The sequence below is a fragment of the Xiphophorus maculatus genome, chromosome 20 (assembly GCF_002775205.1).
Source record: "Xiphophorus maculatus strain JP 163 A chromosome 20, X_maculatus-5.0-male, whole genome shotgun sequence".
Lineage (NCBI taxonomy): Eukaryota > Metazoa > Chordata > Actinopteri > Cyprinodontiformes > Poeciliidae > Xiphophorus > Xiphophorus maculatus.
In genome coordinates this window covers 30512098-30535293 of record NC_036462.1, presented here as the reverse complement: position 1 = coordinate 30535293, position 23196 = coordinate 30512098, and the positions used below count along the sequence as shown (strand labels likewise).

Below are 23196 nucleotides of genomic sequence, written 5' to 3'. Positions count from 1 at the left end.
TTTTTATTGTACAGCACTTTGTGATTTTATATCTGTGAAAGGTGCTTCATAAATAAACTTTACTTATTAATAGTTGCCCTTGGCATTTATTACTAGTTAAACTTTATCATATCTACAGGGATATATAGGATCTTTTGACTGCTTCAAGTCAAATAACTGACAGTCCAACCACTGAAAAGACAAAATTATTGATCAAAGATCACTCGATAATCGGAATATCAAAAACACTTTTTAATGAAGCATTATTCTTGTGTTTTAGGTTAACAAACAATTGTCAAATTATCATTCACAGGCAGTTGACAAAAAATGTATATCACCATCATTTCTATTATTATTATTGATAATAATCATACAAATTGTAAATATCACTCCTGTGAGGGTTTCTCCATAAGACCCCATGTCTGTTTACACGGGCATTGGGTACATTAATGAGTCATTTAAATGATGAACCCTGGAAAAACATAAAGCTGTTAATTAAAATATATTTCTCTTCTCAACATGTACACAAACGGTTTTCTCATCTCACAAAACAAAAAATACAGCAGCTGACTCTGAACATTCCAGACTCTGTTTAGTGGAAATATTAGATTGAGTTATCGTTGTTTCTAGTAGGCTTCAATTTAATGCTTTCGCCTACAACAAAACATTAAATTGTTTTGATTAAATTAAATCTTTTGATTAAAACGATTTAATCAACGCATAGTCTAATTATTAGAGCATTTTAAATTAAATGCAATATTCCACAATTTAACCAAAATTAGTATAATTAGTGGCGTTTCATGTTAGATCACATTCCCTGCTGGGATGAATAAAGTACTTCTATTCTATTCTTAAAAGTGTGTAGGCCACATACACTCATTTGAAAATGTTTGTAGATCACTATATAAAAAACATGAAAACTAATCAGAAAAATCTTGAGCATAACAGGGTTTCCCCCAGTCTATTATAAGCCTGGCGGGTCACCAGGCTTTACTTGTGCCCCTACCAGGCTAAGTAATGCTTATTTTTTGAAATCTTTTTAAAATGTTTGCATTTTTAAGGCTTTATAGTTGGTGCTCAAGTATTAATCTTCCAACTGAGCATGTTTGAGTCTGAAAATATTGTATGGGATGTGTGTTAATCTCGGGTCATTAAACCTGCTATTTTAACTCTGTGCAGGGTCATAAGACAGGTGGGGAGAGCTCTGTGCGGCCAGTCTCAGGCAGTTTAGGAGTGATAGCTCTGTGGAATGCACCAGGCGGCCGATAAGACTCGTTATCATGTCTGGGATAGAATATTTTGTAAGCTGCATGTTTCTGAACTCAGAAACTGCCATGTGTTTCTGATTTCATAAACTAGTTTGAAAGCAGTCTGGAAGGAAGGGAGCGAGGGAATAGACTCAGTCCGACGGCCTTGAGCAACATCTCAAGGCCGTGAAAGTATCAGGCGTTGCCTACGTGCAGCAGTAGCCCATCACCACGTGTCCAAGTAACATTATCCTTCTGATTATTAGCTGTCAAATCTTGATAAAAATCCTAACTTAATCTGGCTGTAGTTCTCCACTTCCCCTTCTTGACTACAGGAAGCCACTAGGCTCTCATGTTGACTTCTGGGTTATTATTCTCTTGTTAGACTCTATTCTCTCTTAGGTGTATGTAAAGCTCTTCAAAAATACATGTCATATTTCTGGTTTTGTCTTCCCTAAGAGCAGCGTACTTCTTATTTTAAGGTCAAAAACACAAACGAGATATATATATAAATAAATAAATGCATAGTGCAGAGATACACCCTTTAAATGGTACATAAGGAGAACCCCAAGCTGTATATGACACAACAGATGTTTCCGTGGATTGCTCATCTTTTGGCACACTTAACCTGATCGCCAATTCTCTACAAACAAATCCTGGTCAGACAGATCCGCCGTTCCAGGTCCATCTCCACAAGAAATTATTCTGTCCCTCGTCACAGCATCAGCTGAAGTCTCGGTTGGGGAAAATCATAGGGGCCACAAGGGTCCAAATGTAAAGGGCCAAACACAACCAGCTCGAGGAGACCTTTACCCACACTGTTGGCCACTTGCTTGTTATGGTGTAGTCTGCGTCTGGGCTGTGAAATGGAAAATCACACACAAAGACATAAGTTTTCTAATGAGACATTTCTACAACAGGTGAACAAATTGTCCCCAATGAAAACTTTAAAGTCGAGCTAAATGTTTAAGAGTGCAGGGGTCACTGACCTGTACCAGTTGGTGAGTGTCATCATTATGTAGAGGGAAGCTAAGAAGAGCATGAAGTGGAAGAAGGAGTAGCTGTACTGGACCATGTCTTGCTCGTTGTCCTCCGCCCGCCGGGGCCCCCTGGGGCCCTCCAACATGTCGCTGCCGCTGCTGCCGGACCCCTGAATGAGGACAGTCGACTGCTTGGAGGCCATGGTCAACTTGTTCACCTGATTCGTGTTGGAGGAGCGTATGCTGCGGACAAGAGATATCGGTGACGATCGGTATATATCGTATATATACGAAATATTTCACATGACCACGATTATTTGTAACATAACGGCACGACGACGTATTATGTTCCAGTTTTCTCGTAGACTGTTCGCGTTGTTTGGCGTCAAACTGCCACACGGCCAAATAAGGTGCTTAAGGTGCGTGGACACAATAAATTATGATAACAGTGAAACTGGAATTATTATTTTTTTATTTCCTCTATTTAACCCATTGAGAGCTGGATCTCATTTTCAAAAGGGACCTGGGCAGAAATATGCAACACACGACAACCTGGTCACACCAAAGCAAAAGTTTAAAACAAACTACGAAACAGTTTAAAAGCAACAACATTGATTGATACACATTCTTAATAGCAATTTGTTTGCTGCAGAGGTGAGATATTTTCATGTTTTCCTTAAAAAAAAAACAACCTAAAGTAACCTCAACAGGCCTAACCTAACTAAACAGGCCAGGACAGAAAACAGCTATATAATATATATAACTTCATCAGTTTCTATAACCTCTGTGTCTAATGTTTTTATGTTTACAGTCATTTGAGTCCAAAACAGGCCAATCAAAATCTTCATGTAAGTATGGAAAATGAGAAGTGAGTCTGGACAGATGTTTGATTTTCTAGACTGTTCTTTATTTCACATTTCAAGGGATAAAATGAATCATTTCTGGATAGCAAATGTTTTGTTTGTTTTACTTCGATTTAGATTTCCTTCACCTTATTATTTGTCACAAAGTTTTTAGGCGATCTGTCCAGTCCGCCCAGTTTCATAAATTGTACTGAGTGAAGTTTACAAAACTAAACTTCCTACATTGACAAACCAGGAAGTCAGATTTCATCCAGACTTACTCAGGACACAATATGCTTTTTATTTCACAGTTAAGCTGATTTTCCCCAATCTGGACAAGTACAGCTTTCTACCCTTAATAGGAAGATTAATGACCCCTTGGCAAATTCTCATGGAAATGAATTGGTTTAAATTTGTATTTTTTTACCTTGAGTAAAGAATGCACAGAACGAATATGATCAGCCCCACGATGCTCTGGGCATCCCACCACTGTAAGTAGGGGGACGTCTGATCAGGTTCCTCGGCTCCGATGATCACCACGGCCGTCTGGTTTTCTGTTTCCGGGGGCCAAACTGTGGGAGCAGTGATCTGCTGGAAGATGCTGAGCAGATTGGGGTTGCATTCTCGATCTGTACACAGCAACACAAAAATGTTCAGCCTGCACCAAGAAGAGGAAACTGCTAAAGCAAAAACAATCGCTGAAAGATATTTTTTGGGAGGAATTAAACAAAGTGGAAATCAGTGGTTCCAATACTGATGACAATCCAAATCCTGCCAAGCAAGTATTAATACAAACCATGGAAATGTTTCATGGGTTTCAGTCACATGACTTTAAATGAGGCACAAAGGTGACGCGATTCGAGATGGAGTGTGGGAAGTGAGATGTTGCATTTTAGGTCCAGACTCAATACAAGGATGACATTTATAAACGGCTAGCAATCAAATTATTCAAATTACGAAGCTAGCAGTTTAACAGTTGTGGCTATAAGGTGAACAAAACGGGGTTACGTTTATGGAGGTATTTATGGTGCAAAAGTATTTATGCCTCGTAACTGTGAAGTTGAAGTCTGAAAGAAAATTTTATCGGAACTTTGAAGAGATTTTTCCCAGTCTTTCACAAACACTGAACAACAGTCACGCTTCTCCAGAACAAGTGGACACAATTTATTTTTGAGTCACACGTTGAGAAAAAATATTGCACTTACAATTTTGCCCCAAGTGATTCAAAACAAATGGTGCTAAACAAAACCACGTGCCTGTGAGCGAGGACAGGCAAACACAAACGGGACCTGGGAGTTCAAATCTAACCAAGATAAAACACTAAGCACAAGAAGTAAATATGAATAAAAATAATCTAAGTGTTAAAAAAAACTAACAGACTGAACTAAAACAGAACAGAAACTAGAACATCTCTGAAGAAATTTAAACGGGGCCTGAAAAATTTGCCCATCCGTTGGAACCCAGCGTTCTGCTGCTAAAAATTAGCATGAAGTAATAAGATACAATGTACTCGATAGCATGTGGAGCGTCACAAGCATGTGGAGTAACATGGACTTACACCACTCAGTATGTTAAAATTAGCGTATAAGTTAAATTAGCCAAACTGCTAATATTAGCCTACATTCTGGCAGTGGCATGTGCTAAACATGGCTAACAAACAAAATAGCTAAACAGCTTATTTTAGGGAAAGGATACGGCTAATGAGGGCAGTAGCTACATTAGCAATGTTTGTGCTAATGCACTGCCTTCTGATTTTTATATTTGAAAAGGAAAAATTACGTTAACTTTGTGGCACTTGGCTACCAGAAAACGCCTTAGTCTCTTAGCAACAGATTAACAACAAATACTGTTATCGTTCAAACAACATAAGATTTCTTCTGCTCTTTTGAAATACTATAACTCACACTACATACTACTTAACCAGAATTGTGCAGTCGGTGAATTTGGCAGAAAAGTGAAAATGTTCTTTGATTTTCTTTTTTGTCATTGATGATAAATAAATTATAAAACAAGACATTCAACAAAAAGTAAAAATCTGATTTATACTTCGTGGCAGTTCGTTGCCAGAAAAAAACCCCTCATCTCTTACTTGATATTATTATTGTTTATAAAACATAAGCTCTTTTGAAATACAGCTTATCTGCTTAGACACACGGAGTCTACAGTTGGTAAATTTTACAAAAGTAAATCAGATATTTACTTCGTGGCACTTGGTTACCAGAAAAGGCGCTCATCTCTTTGCAGCAGATTTACAACAAATATTATTATTGTTCAAAAAACATACGATTTCTTCTGCTCTTTTGAAATAACTATTTATCTTAAGAGAATTGTGCATTTGGCAGAAAAGTGATTTTTTTTGTCATTGATGACAAATTATAAACAAAACAAATCACTGAACTGATATGCCTGTACACACTGCTGTAAATACCATCCTGTTTGAGTTCGTCACAAGAAGCATGCAAAAGTAATAAAACTAAATAACAAAAAGACCTTAAGGAACACGGCCATATTTTTCTAAAAGCAACAACTTTGAACCTGAACAGTCTGCTGAAATACCTCCTATGCTTTGCTACGGCAGGTCCCAACAAGGTTGATCTGATCAAAATAAAATAATATGGAGAACAGATAGCAAATAAATCAAAACTATAAACCCGATATAATAACCTTCCTTGAACAGCCAAATAGATCGTTGCCAGTTTTGATGGACTTGTTTGGAAAGTATGAATATCTTTCAGGATACAAAATTAATGTAAGCAAAACACAGACACTAACACTCAACTATAACCCATCAAAAGAAATACAGGAAGCATTTCCCATTAAATGGAACACGAAAGAAATAAAATATCTAGGAGTCAATATTACTAAAGAAATATCTACATTGTTTAAAGCGAATTATAGTAAAATAACCCAAGAAATACAAAAAGATATAGATAGATGGAATACTTTACCATTGGATTTGAACTCGAGAGTCGAAATTATCAAAATGAATGTGCAAGCGAAACTTCTATATCTGTTCCAGGCATTACCGATAGAGGTGAGTCAAACTCAATTTGATATCTGGGACAAGATATTATCAAGATTCATCTGGGGGGGCAAAAAACCAAGAGTTAAATATAAAACGTTACAGCTACCGAAAGACGAAGGGGGTTTGGGCCTACCAAGACTGAGAGAGTACTTCTGGGCAGCACAGCTCAGGCATGTGGTGTGTTGGTGCTCGCCGGACTATTCAGCAAGGTGGAAAGACATGGAGAAAGAGTTTGGAGGATGTCCAATTCAGAGTGTTATTGGAGATGAAGATAGATATGAGAAGATCAAGAATTATAAAGATCCGATCACTAATTTTACATTGGAAACATGGTTCAAAACATTGAAAAAACACAAAATAAAGAAAGAAATGAAAGTGCTTAGGTGGATAGCATACGACACGGATTTTAAACCATTAAAATATGATAAAGGATTCAAGCAATGGATAGGGAAAGGGATTACGGGATGGTATACCCTCCAGGAAAATAATGAGCTGTTGAGCTTTCAACAAATGAAGGACAAGTATAATCTAGATAAACATGAGTTCTACAGGTATTTGCAAATGAGAGACTACTATAGGACAGACATCAAACGGGACACTAAGATGGAAAGGAATAGTGTGATTGGAGTGGTACTTAACTCTATTAATGGAACTAAAATGAAAACCATCTCTACACTATATCAAAAACTAATGAATAGGCATTCTACAAAGTATATTAAAGAGAAATGGGAATCAGAGTTTAATATGACAATTACGGATAAAGACTGGATAGATATGTGGAAAACACAACAGACATCTACTAATTCGCGGATATGGAGGGAGTTTGCATGGAAGAACCTTATACGTTTTTTCATCACGCCTAAAATTAAGAATAAATATAGTGATACAAGCGCAGAGTGTTGGAGAAAATGCGGAATGATGAATGCTGATCACTCGCACATATTTTGGAACTGTCCAAAAATTGTTGCATTCTGGAAAAATGTTTATGTATCTGTGAAGAGGATACTGGGGTATGATATCCCTATGAGTAGCATGGTATTCTATCTATGTAATTTTAATAACACCAAGATTAGGGTAAAAGATAGATACCTGATTAAGATTCTGTTAATAGCGGGTAAGAAAGCGATCACGAGGAAGTGGGGGAAAGAGGACCCCCCATGCCAAGAACATTGGACTGAAATTGTGGAAGAAATTTATATTATGGAAAAACTGACACACAGATTGAGACTGCAACAAGCACAAATGGAAAAAAAATGGACAAAATGGACTATATTCAGGACATCAGAGAGCGACAAAAGAGGATAAAGGCCTATGAAAATGAGAGACAATAAGGTAATAATGAGTACAAGCCCCCGAGCAACAGTTTTGGTTTCTTTTTATTTTGGGTAGAGGTGGATGTGTTGTGTTCAAGTTCACTGTATATGTAAATAAATGTAAAAATTTCAATAAAAAGTTAAATGTAAAAAAAAAAACTATAAACCCAACACAACTCAATTGTGACACATGCTTTCTGTAAAATTCAAGAAATAGTGTCAGCTTTGTTAAAGTCTAGAATCTACAAATCAATATCTGGAGCAATCTCCTTGCCAAATAAAACATGTATATAAATATATATATATTCTCACCAGGCTCATTCGTCATAGCAGACCAGGTCAAGAACACTGTGTACAGGGTGATGAAAGATGACTGTAGTAGTCCTGAATGTGGCTGAAATTCCTGTGAATACAAATGGAAAGAATATGAATCTATTAATCCTGCACTTGCTAGTTGACTTTGGACTGCTTCGCAAGATTGGCACCCACTTTGTTGAGGGGCCCCAGATGGACTTGTAGTTTACATTTATGATATAATATCTCTTGTTTTTTCCTAAAGCCTCGTTATTACAAAATCTATTATTTTTATTATGATTTTATCATTATTATTTTATTATATAACAGTCAAGGAGGACCTGCTCAAAAACATCACAAGTCACAACTGGCCCTGGAGCCAGTGATTTTGGGAATGACCCAAAGCCTTCAGGCCCAACCGGCTCCAACAGAAGGTACAAATAAACAAGTCCAAATGTTCGGTTCTAGCGTGTATTAACGCACAGTATTCCTTACATCGTCTCCCAGCATCAGAGCCTCTTCGAAGTGTCTGGTTAAATTGAATTGTTTTTTCTCAGGAATGTACCCACATCAATGGGGAATGTCAATTTTTGGAGAACTTAATGGACCACTGCTTCAGCAAAGTCCGCCAGTATCAAGAGGGATGGCCATTTGAGCCCCACCCCAAAGTCCATTAACCAGTCCATTAACAATATAGACTGGTTAATATGGTTAACCAGTCCACAGTTAACCATATTGTAATTTTGCATTATGCTGATTTAAGGACATAATTATTACATAATTATATAAATTTTAATGTTTCTAATTATTTAAGTAAGGACGCAATATTTAAATTTTGTTTGTACATTTTAAGAACCTCCTCTATCAGGGCTTCAGTGATACTGAAATATGTTTGACCAGGCCCAAATCTCTTGTACCTGCACTTTGCGTAGCACAGAAACAACAGAGGCCACGATGCACAGCATCACATTGAAGCTGATGAAGAACTTGTTGATGAAGCAAGCATCAGGCTTGGCGTAGAAGATGAAGCACAACACAGCCGCAGTAAACGCAGTGACGTAGTTAAGGGTCATGACGGCCAGCAAAGCTAAAAACAGACAGCACAAAACAAATTATGTGGCGGAAACAATTTACGTCTTTGAAAAGACACTATTAAACACATAGTTGCAGTTGTAGACACAGACCTGTGTACCAGCCCCTGGAATTGCCTTTCTCCATATTTTCCACCCAAGACTCATTCCATGAGTGAGCAAAGTCCACCAGCAGCACCAGTTGGATGAGAATGAAAAAGAAAGCTCCTCCAGAGCCTATGACAAACAACGCTGCAACAACACAAAGCCACACAGGTCATTCAGTTACTCCTCTGACAGACGCTGTAATGAGCAAAAATATAAAGGTCTTACTGTAGGTGAAAGGCCCATCTGGAATATAAAAGGCACCAACTGTACTTGCCACCAAGGCAACAAACTTATAAAACCAGTATCTGAAAATAAATACGATGAGTTTCAGTTAGATAATAAGACGGTCATAATTGTGTGGTAAATTCACCAAAATCAAAGCTGCGCTCTCATCATCCCTGTTTATTTCGCTTTATTTCGCAAGACAAACAAACTCTAGTTTGTTTGTCTTGAAAGTTCGGTTCATTTGGGGAGGTACGAAAGTACAATCGAACTCCAAAAATATAAAACTCTTGTCTGCCTACAAACCTAGTCCAGCTGAAGTGAACTACAGCACCGGGCATTCTGGGTAAATACAACCAAAACAAAAGCACAACTCTATAGGTTTTCAAAGGGTTTAGTTCAGTAGACGCAGTACGGTGTGAAAACACACCAGCTGAAAATTTAACAAATGTTGCAATTTTAGTTCCAAATTGAACCAAATCTACGACTATTAGGCATGAAAACAACCTAAGCTTGATTTGTTGTTGTTTTTTTGACACACCACATCTGATATTGCTGATTGATTCATACAAAGCCTACCTGTATTTGTGAATTCACCAGCTCTTATAATAAGAAATATTTTGTCCTAGAGCAAAACGAAACCATGCGCACACACACACTCATACCTAAGAAAAATTGTTATGAATCCCAAGTGTGGAAATTTGAAATAAGCAAGGACCTGTTGCAGAAACATTTCATGCTGTTACCAGATGATGGAACCAAATCCTTCCATGTTAGCCTGTGTCTCTGTTCTTAACCTTCAGCCAGTCAAGGCTTAATGATCATCTATACTGAACCTTTTTCTACTTCGGATTTGAAGATGTTTCTCTTGAGTATTCTCTTGTATGTTTTAATTTCTCCAGCTAGGAATAGATTAGCGGACAAGTAATTTTTATAAACTATTATCTTAACATTATTTGACGACACAATTTTGAGGAACTCAGCAGCACAGAACTGTGGCACCCCAACAGTTCATGGAGAACATGCAATGTCACATGACCCAAGGCGAAGTGGATAAAAGCCATGCCATATTGGGCTGTGAAAAGCTGAAAAATATTGAAACTTGACAAACATCCATAATCTCACTTCTATAGTAACATCCATGCATCCGTCTAAGGCAGGGGGTGCCCAAAGTGGGTCCTCGAGGGCCGGCATCCTGCACGTTTTAGTTCTCTCCCTGGTGGTAGTAACAACCTTTTCACCATGTCAATGTTCTTCTCAGGCCTTCTAATGAGCCATCATTGGATCTAGGTGCGTTAAACCAGGGAGAGAACTAAAACATGCAGGATGCCGGGGCCCTCGAGGACCCACTTTGGGCACCCCCAAGTCTAAGGACTGCTTTCCTTGCAATGTCACGAGGGGAGTGGTTCCTAATACAAGGTGGAAATATCTTAAGTCAAAAGTCCATGAGAGGAGAGGGAAACAGACACAAAAGACAGACAAGCATAGACTCACATACTCACACCTAAGGACAATGTAGAGGCCATTTCACCATTACTGGACTGGGGGAGGAGAGAACCCACCATTTATTATATTGTCATTTGTAGACTGACAGTAAAATACCTATACCTTGAATCCATAGTGTTTGAGAATCAAGATTTAGAGCCTTGGAGCATTCTCTTCTTGACATGGAATCCCACAGAGATATTTCACAGACACAGACGTCCCAAAGCTCAAAAGCAAGTTCCAGAATCTCTAAACGCAGATAGGACAGCTCTAATGTGATGAATTTACTTTTTTTTCCTGAACCAGTGTCACTAAAATTAAAAAAGACTCAAACAGTCTTCCTTACTAAATAAGTTGTGAACCAATCTTGCCATGTTTCTTCTTTAGCTTTCAAAGCTCATAGCAACTGCATTTACAATTTAATTCTTTATTTCACCTTTTTTTTCCCTTTTTTTTGAATAATGTAAGAGGTGCTGGATGATTCCAGCCCCTGTGAGGCTAACCTGAGGATTTGTTGTTTGTTTCACGATAGGCTAAATATTCCTGCCACTATTTCAGTCCTTACCCATTGTGTATGGAAGCACGAGGGTCTCTGCTGGTCTTGATGTTAAGTGTAAAAATGGAGAAGCTCAGGAACCACATGCTCATGCCGAAGCAGAAGCGGTACACTGCTTTGTAGCCCACCAACATCTCACACTTCAAGTATGCCTGATGGGCTGGAATAAAGAAGCCTTCCGTGTCATCACAGAAGCCTGGAACCTGACAAAAAAAAGAGGAACAATCTGAGCATTGCACTTCACATTTAAACCAGACTGACACCTGACCCTACACAGTATCTAAAACTAATTTAGGTCTTGCCAGGGGTTTCCTTAAATAGATCAATTCAGAGGAACGATAACAGTGGACATGCACCTCGTCGTGGTTCAGTATTTGTAGATTCACCTATTCACTGGTTTTTTTTGTGTGGAACATAACTCTATTATTAGCTAAAAATCCACGGATTCTTCATAAATATTCCAAAGAAAAGGCAGCTTGGGAAGCTGAAAAACCTGGGTGCCATGCTGCTTGAAATGCTATTGGGTGGCGTCTGCAAAGCAGCTCACCCAGAGCGGCATTTAGTTTCGTTGACACTCTGAAACCCTTAGAGGTAGAGATAAGGAAGATGGGGCTAAGAAAGTTTCCACTGTGAATATTAAAGCACCTTAAGTTGTACTTGGTGTTTGAACTGTTAGAATAATTCTAAGCATTCTTTTTTCTTTGTTTTCTCCCCTCCAGGGTGTCTTTTGTGGCCTCTAGTGTCCCTTATATGACAGTAGGCTGACAGGAAAGGGGGAAGGAGAGGGGGGAAGACATGCGGCAAATGTCGCCGGAAATGTCGCTGGGTCCGGGAGTCGAACCTCCAAACATGGGTCGCGCTATCCCCTACGCCACCACGGCACGCCCAGTTGTAAGCATTCTTAGAGAAAATCTTCAGTATTTGCAGATTACAGCTATTCACGCACGGTTGTGTTCTCTTAACACTTACGAATACTCTGGATCCATTGTGTGGAAATTTAGTATATTTTCTGCAGTCTACCTATCTTTGTGGAGGTGGGGGCGGGGGGTTGTCACCTTTTTATTCAGAAACATAAACACTCCGTCTACGCCGTGATTGCATAATTTATTCGTACCCTTCTGAGTTGCTGCTCCATTCCTGGTGAGAGCATTATGCAGGCAACAATGGTACCCAACAACAGGATGGAAGCGTAGATGATTCTGGTCACTGTGGAGTTCCTGCTGCTTGGACAGCAGCCGCAAACTGGACACGTAGCATTGCTGCACATCTGGGGAAACAAACGAATTGTACCGAATAGGAAGGAGCCTAGAAGTTGCGGGTAAACGTGGTTATCTGTAATGTACAAATATATTTTTTTATAAGGACAGGAGGACTCTCTACATATGTCTGAAGACAGATTTGTTTAATTTCTAGGAACCACAATTTCCCTTCCTAAACAAGTGTGCATCCTGACCCTCAATGTCACTCAGTTTAAACTGACAGATGCAACTCAAGGGATATAAAGGAATGGCTCTCTCAAAAATTTCTCCACCTAAATAATGAGAAAACCGAATGGATTTTATTCAAAAGTAATGTAACTATTTCACCCAGTCTAGGTCTTTTACTCCGGATCCCTCCCACTGAGATTATAGGGGGTCCTTCCTAATGATATAAGATTGGGAGTGAAACTTTACCGTAGATTAAAACTTGGCAGACCAGAGGATGATTGTTGTGAAAACATTTCTTTTTTCATCGTCATCTACTTTCTAAAGTACAATTTTGCAATCAGTGTCTTTTAGTCTACTCATTCATTTTAATCTTTTGAAGTCGTTGGAGTTCATGCAATTCCACGGGACTATCTCGAAATTATTTACTGGAGATATATGACAATTGTGGTGGGAAAAGAAAACTTTGTTTTATTTACTGGGGAAGCGGGACCCGATAAAAGATTTCTGAGAAGTTGTTCTTGTTTTTTTAACTTACTGAATCCGCTCTGTCCAAGGACATAGGTGCAAGCCGGAGATGTGGAAAGAAAACTAAGTTCCTTTGTTTTTTCTCTGATGGGAAAATCCCCAAGGAGGGAAGCTGATGGAAAATTCCATACTAATATGACCAATTGACTATATTTCCCTTGGCCACGTAAGCAAAAACATACAGAAATGTTTGCTTTTTTAAGTTTCATTCTCTGGGTTTGATCTTCCAAGAATCTCATTGGTTTTCTTTTACTCTGATTTTCTAAATGAAATATCTAAAGATAAACGCGCATTTCTTTGATTGACTCAGTGTTTTGCTATTATTTAACAAGAACATTTTACTACACCATTTAAAAGGGTGGCTTCTCAATATCATTTGTAATTTCTTATTGAAAAAGGTTCAAACATCACCTGCGCGAATATATCGCCTACTGCCATTTGTTGGACTGGGAAAATCTCGCATATCGCCCAACCTTAATGCCTGCTGCATTGGGGTCCACCACCAACACACGAACCAGCCAGCTGGACCCAGCAGGCCAATTATCTTTGGAAGATTTCTCTGTTTTAAGAGACACTATCAGAGAATATATTGACACAGTGACCAAGCCCTGATCGCCATGGCGTTGAAAGTTGCATCAGACAAAAACACTTGCTTACATTGGGAACACACGGGATGTTTAATCCAGACGATGCTCATATTAAAACAAAGTTGAAACACAACTAAATCTGTGCCTCTGTTGCTGCAAATAATTTAAAAGTAGATACTCATTTTTGTGCGTCTGTCGGCATCATGTCAATAAATACCAGGTACAACTGACAGATTTATACCAGGCAGGTAGCACAACTTAGCAGCCAACAAACATATGTTCTGCACATGGATTTCTATGTTTTCAATGCAGCAACAGCTGAGCGGAGTCGAAGGAAGGCACCAGAGGATTGTCAACATGTTAATACCCCTGGCAGGTAAACAAAGTCAGTTTAATCTTCTTACGAACTGGGCCATGGCAATTTAAAGGAGATCACAGGACACACCCAAACAACCATGACAGAACCAGAAAGACATTTTGGGAAGATAGTTAATCCCTCTCTGACCACAAAGCAAGAAACTCCTTCACTGTGGAAAACTCAGCACAGAGAGCTACTGCTATTATATTAGGTTGTTCAGTAATCTAGAGTACTAAGGCTTCCTCTTTCTGCTATTATTGTCATTAGCTTGAATATTTGCTATGGATACAATGGGTTGCTTTGATCTATAGCTGTAATTTTTGAAGAATGTTGTTAAAGAATTATATAAAACAAATAGATTAAGCTATATGGAAATTCTGTACTGTGACCTACACTTATGTAAGGTTCTCTGTGTTAGATCTAGTGCCTCCGCATCTCCAGTTGTTCTCAATGGACTATTGAATTACTCAGTTTATCATATGCCTTGGCACTGAAACATAATCCCGCTGGCCAAAAAGTCTCAGACAAAAAACATTTGCTTTTCATTTGTCACATGAAAGTCCACATAAGAAGGTGATGGTACATTAAAAAAGAAAAGAAAAAGCTGCATATTTAACAGTGAAAATTGACAGGAAACGACTCTAAACTAGAAAACAATTTAAAACTGTTGAAAAATTAAACAGTAGTTTGTACATTTTGCATTTATTTTGTAGGTTGCCTTCGTATTCATTTGATTTTTTTTTTTTTTTAAATCATATTTTCCTTAAGTTAAAACATTTTCTTTTACAGTAAAACACTGACTCCAGCACCATTGCTAACCATAAAAGTCCCCAATGCCATCTAAGAGGAAAGGAAGAAAATGTGTGAATACTCACACAGCTTGTGAAGGTGAAGATCCCCTGGAGAGCCCCCATAACCGGCGTGCTCCGTTACAGCAGCCTTGTCCCAGTCACATTCTCACTCTGCCTCGCAGGAAGGTTTTCCTTTGAGCCGTGGACTGAAGCTGCTGTCCGGTCCGACTCTGAAACGCTGCAGTTCAGTTTGATTGGCTTGTGGGTTAAACACCTCATCTGCGTAGAGCGTCGCGCTGCCGTAGGCGTCCTGAGACCTGCTGACTCGTGGAAAAGCAATTTCAGCTTTTCATCAAAACAAAAGTAGGCGATCAACTATTAAGAGTCTCGTTAAAACCGACGGATATGAAAAGCTTGTTTCGTGACATGTTTCTCAGCCACGTTGCCCAGCACTAAGACATTACACTGCCACTTCATCCACCTGCTACTCTACAAGTGCATAAATGTTTTTCTTTTGATATATATTCATATTCAGATTTTCTTTTCTTTTTTTTTTTTCATCACTACATCAAAAATATTTTCCTAGCCTGTAAACCTTTTGACTTTCAATAGCAAAAGTGATTCTGATAACTCTTGTTCTTTCTTTCACTGTACCGGCTTCCTGCACTTTTGGATTTATTTTGAAATTCTGGTTTGAACTTTCATGGTTGAGATCTTCGAGTCAGATGTTATTGGCTGCATCCTGAACCCGTTTCAAAACCAGTGGACGCCGTGCTTTTCGGGGACGCCCTCCCACTGTCCCCACACTGCGGCCACTCTTAGGAAACAACTAAAGGTATTTTTTAAATTAGTTTTTTTTTTTTTTTTTTTTGCTTTTGTTAATCACTTTGTGATCTATGTGTGTGTGTGTGCGTGTGTGTGCGTGTGTGTGTGTGTGTGTGTGTGTGTGTGTGTGTGTGTGTGTGTGTGTGTGTGTGTGAAAGGTGCTATAGGAATACATTTTTACTTTCTTATGCTACTTACTTGAGGTCAAGTTATCCTTAGTGATCGATGTGGGGGAACAAAATGTCACATTTACTGTCATACATAAACGCACATATTAAAGATTCCTTGCTAATATTTATAAATTAGCTCCACAAATCTGTGATTTTGACTGTAGATATATATATATATATAAATATATATATATATATATAAAATGACTAACTATTGAAGGGAGTAATTAATATTAAAAGACGTTCATTATTATTTAATTTTATTTGTTGAATGCAGAAATAGCTATTTATTAATATTTTAACTGTTGAATGTGATTTAGCAACACATTGTGGTACAACTGGCCATTGAGAACATTCATATTGATCTGACCCGGTCCGGGCCAGACCCCGAGAGCAAAATGAGGGGGCGTCACTATGGGAAACCTGGTCATATTGTGTGGAAGTCTAACACTTTGTGTAAACGACTGCTTTAATATTTTCTCAACTTGTTCAATTTTGCTCAGGATGTGACGTCCAACATCACTTAGTTCTGCTATTAATCCAAGTTAGGTCAGTTCATTTTGATGATGATACTGAAACCACTAAGATTTATTCCAGTCACTTTTTTTTTTCCTCCGTTTTTGCCTCCAATCATTTCTCCATTATCATAGCAAAGTTCATCTTCTGCGCATGCGGACATAGAAGTCTCACTGCGGCAATACGATCAAGCCAATAAAAAAACAATAAATTGGAATTGAACACCAAGACCTGCTGTGTAATGGAAGCTTTATAACCTAAAGGCAATTTAGAGACATCACAACAGTGAACCTAACTAAGAAATGCTTTTTTTACCTGAACCAAAATTAAGAATCTCCACCATTTTTGAACAATAAAAGTATTAACAGAATGCGCTTTGATAGCATTACCTCTTTTCTGTTCATTATCTCTCTCTCTATATATATATATATAAAGTATTTTTAATCACACAAAGTGTATAGACAGTAATACAAAATACAACTGTGTGCAAAAGTAATAATGTTTAATTCAAATAAAACCATGCAACAGGTGACAGTCACCCTGATTAGGCTCTACCCCATTACAAAATAAACATCCAAAGCCGTACGTCGTCTTCAGTGAGCGTTCGCTGAACGACGGAAAGAAGAGACAATTCCATGGAATACACAGGAAAAAAAATAAACAAAAACAACAAAGCTGAACAAAAACGTTCTCCAGTGGTGATCCTCACAGAAACCCCCCCCCGCCCCCCCACACACCCCTTCAAAGCCCCCATTTGGCCCTCTTCCCAGTGGTTGCTAACAATTAGCACAAAGCACTATGAAACATATGGCACAGAAGTTTGGCACAAAAAAAAAAAGAAAGAAATTAAAACAAGTTAAAACAAAGCAGCAACACTCTGATACACAACGTCAAGAAGATGTTCATCTCCTTGTATTGGACATGCTTAGTTGAAGAAAGGTCCCGAGAAGTTTACACCAGGAAGAAACGGGAACGATTGGAAATGTGAAGGTAACTTATGCGAAGTGGTAAATCGTCTGGGGTTTTTTTTTTTTTTTTTTTCCGTTTTTGCTGGGGATCATTTGCAGCAGATTGTGGTTCGTCATGCACAAAATGTCAACAGCCTCACATGATCCCAGAATACGCCGATACATTCCGCCAGACCATTTGATAGGTAGCGATCTGGATGCAAAGAGGAAAAAAATAAAAGCTGACTAAGACTTTTGTTTCTTTTATTTTTATACCGCTGGCCAGCATGACAGACGGCTGGGCAGCGGGTGAGGCGGCTGGGTCCTCCGGGCAACGGAAGGCTCTGAAAGGAAGAAGTTGGGGCTGACAGTCTTGGATAACATGATGGTTGAACACCTTCAGAGAGAGAGTGTGTGCATATATATATCTGTATTTGTGTGTGAGTGAGAGTGTTGACAGTAGCAGCAGCTTCAGTTGCTGTAGACCTGGCCCTCAGGCGGCTGGGAGAGCCTGCTGTTCTCTTTCATCATCATGTGCTGCCTGAGCTCCTGCAGCACCATCTTGATGTTGTAGGAGTTCTTCCACCGGGACAGCGCCGACACAGACTTTAGGTCCACCTGAGGAAAGAAACGCTCCCTTCGTGTCATCTGTCTCACTTCAGCGTCAAATATATGTTACAACTCAATTTACTTGGGGTTTGTTGTTACAACTGATGTCGCGGAAATTTCATTTAATTTCCATTAGATGGGAATGAAAAATAAATCATGTCTTGACATTTCAAAAAAATAAAAAGAATGATGGTTTTGTTTGGTGGTGTTCATGTTTTTAAATACTCTTTGTTTACTTATTTAGTTCTTTCTTTTTAAATACATGCAACTGGGGATGCACGATATTGAATTTTTGGTCGATATGCCAATATACTAAAACTCATTTGGCCAATAACCAATACCAATACTGATATTTTTTCTTATACTTACTGAAACTATATGGCTTTTCTAAACAGCATTATTTTTGCATCTGATACCAAATGCAAAAGCTAAAAAGGAAGCTGAAAACGATGCCACACTTTCAATTTGCATTATATTTAATGACAAATTTATTTATGACATCTGCTCTCTCCAAGAAAATGACAACACACAAGTAGTGCAAATTTGTAAATCTTCACAAAACTAAACTGAACCTGCTCACAAGCACATCAGTCGTGGATTAATACTTAACAGTTTCTCATGACGTTGTGCTGTGCTGCCGATATCGTCATTGGTTTGTCATACAAACAACTCTTTTTACACCAGTGAGTTATTTTGACAGAATGACCTATGTTCGATATTAAAATTTACAGCCAATATTGTCCGATGCTGATAATATTGTGCCTGCCGACATGCAACACCTTACAAATGAGGGAAGACGTGCTTTTCCATTACTGAAAGCCTTTCAAATAAGTAACTTTTCACAAAACACTATCCGTAAGTCACATGGGCTAGCATAGAAGATTATTATGCAATCAGAAAAGCAAAAATGTGTGAAAAAAAAAAGACACTCACCGCACCAGTTGAACTGTTAACACCAGTCAAGTTGATTTTGTTAACAAAGCGGACCATTGGCGGGTACTCTGGGTATCTGTGACCGCAGTCTACTTTCAGACTGTATATTCTGCCTTCATAAACAGTCTGAAATGAAAACAGGTAATAAAAAAAAAAGTACACATGTATAAAACGGGGAGAAACCCCCCCGACATGAACCTCTGACTGGGTCCAGCTTTGCTTTGGACCGCGTTCAAACGCTTCTGGTGTCAGAAGCCTTTGAACTTAAGAGTCTCATTCCTGACATTAAGACTCAGAGTTGCCAAAACGTGATCACACTTATATGTTGGTTCTTCACGTGATTATTCACAAAGTTTCACGCCATAGCATGGTCCAGCAGAGCAAAAAATGAGAGAGGGCAGGAATTTCTGTAGTTGGGTTTCTACCAGAACCAGCCTGAACTTTTGTTCCCCAAAGTTATTTTGAGGAACCTTCGGTGCAGGGACGGTGAAAATGTTTCTGATTGGTCCATTGCTTAGATTTTCAGCCAAGTGGGGTCAGCTGATACAAGTTACAAGTTCACTAGCATTAAGTTTATGTCCAGACAAAAATGTGCTGGCAGCCAAAAACCTTTAGGTGTGGTAACTCTTTAGCTACGGCATTGGTTTGATCACCTATTTATTCAGAGCTAAAACACTTTGTTCCATTTTACAAACATGTTCTCTGTGTGTGTGTGTGTGTGTGTGTGTGTGTGTGTGTGTGTGCAGGGAGGGGGCTCACCTTAGCAGGGCCGATAATCATGCCGTTCCAGTGAGTTAGCATCATGTCGTCATCATCAGCAAGGCCCCAGCTCACCGTACCGTCTCCACCACCTTTCTGACCTTCTTCCAGCTCCTCCAGCAGCCGAAAGCTGCGAGGAACAACAACGCCTTTTATACGCACACACACACACACAGTGAGAGAAAAAGAAACACATTGAAAAGTAAATACATCACTACTTTTCAACCCCAGTCCTTGATGCACACAAACCTGCATGTTTTCGATGTTTTGTTTTACAACTTCAGCACACCTGATAAAAATTGATGGCTGTACCGCAATCATCTGAGTCAGGCGTGTCAAAGCAGAAAAACTTCTAAAACATGAACGTGAAACGATAAACCCTGGCTTACACAAACAAGTCTTCGATGGAGAGAAACGTTTCTGTAGATAATACCTGTAGGTGACGCCTTTTCAGAGCCTTTAGAGAAGGAAGCTACGTTTGTCTCAAACCACAGCTGCACAATGTGTTGAAAATGCATCACTTTACCGCCAGTGTCCACACTAATACCAATATTGAATAATAATGTTTGAACCACATGATGTTCTGATGTTATGTAGTCCTAGTCTCAACTAGTGGTTTCCACATTTCCTTCCTTTACTAAGGAACTATGTATAAAATGAGGCTCGTTTACTAGGCTCAAAAAATACAAAGAGAAAGTAACACAAATCCTCATGTGTCAAATGTTATGTTTGTGTGGCTTATTTTCTGGTTTTCCATTTTATTTTAATACATCTTCGATGTGTTTTAATGTCAGAGAGCAGAATAGCTGAAAACATTTTTAATATATGCTAATCCGATGTAACCGCGGTCTAAAAGTGTTACTTGGTGCTGTGTGTGGATAAAGATGTACTCGTCTTTATTCACAAAAGACTTCCCGTTTTCTTTTTTTAATTTTTAAGTTCATAACTTTTCAATTAGAACGCCACAGATTCGGCGACTCATTAAAACCATATCTCTATTATTATTATTATTATTATTGTTATCTTCTTCCTTGTTTGACCGGTTTGCACCAGACATGTTCTTCCTGGTTGAGCTTCAATAGACTTCCTTCGTTTAATGGTGAGTGCGCCCTCTGCTGGCAAGGACATAAGCTGCACAGGTGGTAGAATTTAATAAATATTTTAAACGCGAAGAGGTACACAGACGTATCTAAACCGCAACAGAGGCTCAATGTTTATACACACTTTCAAGTTGTCCAACTGGGATAAACGAAAGTTTTAACTCAGGTACTGATATTGTTAGAGCTTTAAAAAGCATAAAGTTTTACGAGGATTTATCAGGAATGTCGTGGCTCCAGTAAGCTCATCTCAGAGGAGTCCACTGATGCAGCTGCCGCCTCAGATAACAGGGGGCGTCACCACTAAGAGACCACATAAGCCGCAAAAATCCCTGGCTCATGCCGGCCCTGATTTAAACGGTGGAATATTTCAGCCTTCCCCCCGAGCGCTTAGATAGACCAGGACAATGAGTCTAACGGAGCTATGAAACAGCTGCTGAAACCCGGGACCGGTTCGACCTGCTAGCTAGCTATAGCACCCTTGGTGACAGCATCCTGCCACATTCAATCACGAAGGAAATCTAACTTTTAAGGGCTGCTGGACTCTTAACAAAGCCGATAACCAATGAAGAGATAACCGGTGCGCGTTATAAACTGCACCGGGGAGGAAAATATTTGCCAACGTACTATTAAAAACTGTCGGTAAAGACAGAAAGAATGACTACCTGATCCGGCGGCGGCCGCCATATTTGTCACTGTGCCGTGATAGCGCGCACGTACAATGCTCGTTCCCGCTTACGCTATACCCCCCTGTTTTGACTTTATTGGCGGTTGGCAAGTTAATGTAAATGCATTACCGCAAGGACGGGACTACTGGGGTAACAGTTGCTCAACTAACATAAAGCCTTGCAACCCTATTGATTTGCCACCGTCGCTGGTGACTGAATTCAGGAAATAGTTTAGGCAAATTAGACATTAAGAACGTGAACCTCTTTTTTCCGATAACATTGAATGCAACTCGATGTAACCTGACTCCTGCCGGGTACGTTCAGAGTGTAGCGGGAAGCGCGAGAGGAGCTGCGAGGACAGAAGGCAAGCAGCACCATTGATATTTACTGAATTGGACGTCACGTGACCTATAGTGCGCCCAACATGCGCTCCCGCTATGCATTGACTCGGAATTCGGGTCAGGCAAAAATATATATATATATATCTAAAAGAAGGATGCAATGATTTGTTATTAGTTGTCAAAACTACGACAGCTAGATAACAAAGGTCACAAAGGTCCAAGACTATCACATTTCACAGGTCAGTAAAATGGGAAGTAGGTCAGTTATTCTACAACATGACTGAAATCTGTAACATGTACCTGTCCTGTGCGGCACAGTTCCGTGTTGCGGTTCAGTTAAAATAACACACACCTACTGTACACTCCGACAGATCAATTAAACGTCTGAACACAAATGTTACAAAATGGTAACGGGTTGAACGCTCCGGTTTTGGTGTCGTTACGTACGTCTTTTGTTTTGCGTTGATTGGAAACATGTTTGTGTTTATTCGGCGTTCATTCCTCCCGAGGCGCTTGAACGCCTGTCTGTTGCCATGACAACGTGTCTGCGTGGAGAAAAACCTAAAATAGAGCGAGGAAACGCAGAACAGAAGTGGTTTTACGTTCTTTTACACTTGTCTTTCGGCGGGTTATAAAGAACTGGGAGCTTTATAACCAGCTCCCAGTTCTACACACTGTCTTCCTTTATTTCTTCAAACTTTCCTTTTTGATAAAACTTACAGTTAAACTGGCATTGAGCAATTTGTGTCGTTGTACTGCCATATTCTTATGCTACTGGAGGACAAACTCACCACTTTTCTCTCATTTTTCTTTTTCTACTCCTCTCCAATTTGCATTGTTTGCTGTTATTTCAACTGTTAACTTTTTGTTTTCTCTCACCTGGTCTGGTGATCTGATTGATCTGTGATTCCATCCCGGAGGACATCGGCGGAGATAATGCTGCCATCACCTAACTGTTCTCCCTCTCTTGCTTATAACTTTTTATTTTCATGAACATCAAAAAATAATCCTAAGTTAGTATTTCTTCAAATACTAACTTAATTTGAGGAAATATGTTCTTTTCTTCAAAACTATTCAACCTATTTTGAATAATTAATTGAGCATCCTGTACTGTTTGATAACTAGGATCCATTGGAATATATGATTGAATGGAAATGATTTTTTTTTTGTAAAGTGCCTTGCGGCGACATTTGTTCTGAATTGGCGCTACATAAATAAACTGAATTGAATTGAGTGGGTACATTCATTGTTCTACTTGCTTAACTCAACTTATTGCCCAACATGTCCTGGGACCTCAACGTTTTGTTAATGAGGTATTATTCCAAAGTAAAAAAAAAAAAAAAAGGTTTTCATTTGGTAAATTTGATTTAATCTTGAATTTAGTCTTAAGTTTCCAAATTTACTTAGAGAAATTTTCCTTATATGGAAAGCCAATGCATACCTGGAACATTTCAAAACCATTTGGAGATATTTCATCATTTTAGCAACACAGTTCTCAGGTAGAAGTTTCTGTCTGAACTGA

At 39.0% G+C, this 23196-nt stretch overlaps 2 protein-coding genes across 2 annotated transcripts; both read right to left on the bottom strand.

Annotated features, from left to right (window-relative positions):
- Positions 1 to 923: 923 nt before the first annotated feature.
- On the bottom strand, positions 924 to 15030 carry LOC102226065 (serine incorporator 1-like). Its single transcript, XM_023325611.1, has 10 exons — positions 14894 to 15030; positions 12236 to 12388; positions 11131 to 11324; positions 9084 to 9163; positions 8865 to 9002; positions 8598 to 8767; positions 7699 to 7789; positions 3476 to 3677; positions 2216 to 2449; positions 924 to 2085 (listed from the first exon to the last, which is right to left on the bottom strand). Exons 1-10 carry the CDS (start codon positions 14930 to 14932, stop codon positions 1950 to 1952), a joined length of 1437 nt encoding a protein of 478 aa, XP_023181379.1. The 5' UTR covers positions 14933 to 15030; the 3' UTR covers positions 924 to 1949.
- Positions 15031 to 17334: 2304 nt separating this feature from the next.
- On the bottom strand, positions 17335 to 21377 carry LOC102222270 (ubiquitin-conjugating enzyme E2 variant 1-like). The gene is made up of 4 exons (XM_005803707.3): positions 21331 to 21377; positions 19569 to 19717; positions 18810 to 18935; positions 17335 to 17885 (listed from the first exon to the last, which is right to left on the bottom strand). Exons 1-4 carry the CDS (start codon positions 21350 to 21352, stop codon positions 17739 to 17741), a joined length of 444 nt encoding a protein of 147 aa, XP_005803764.1. The 5' UTR covers positions 21353 to 21377; the 3' UTR covers positions 17335 to 17738.
- Between the last annotated feature and the right edge of the window lie 1819 nt (positions 21378 to 23196).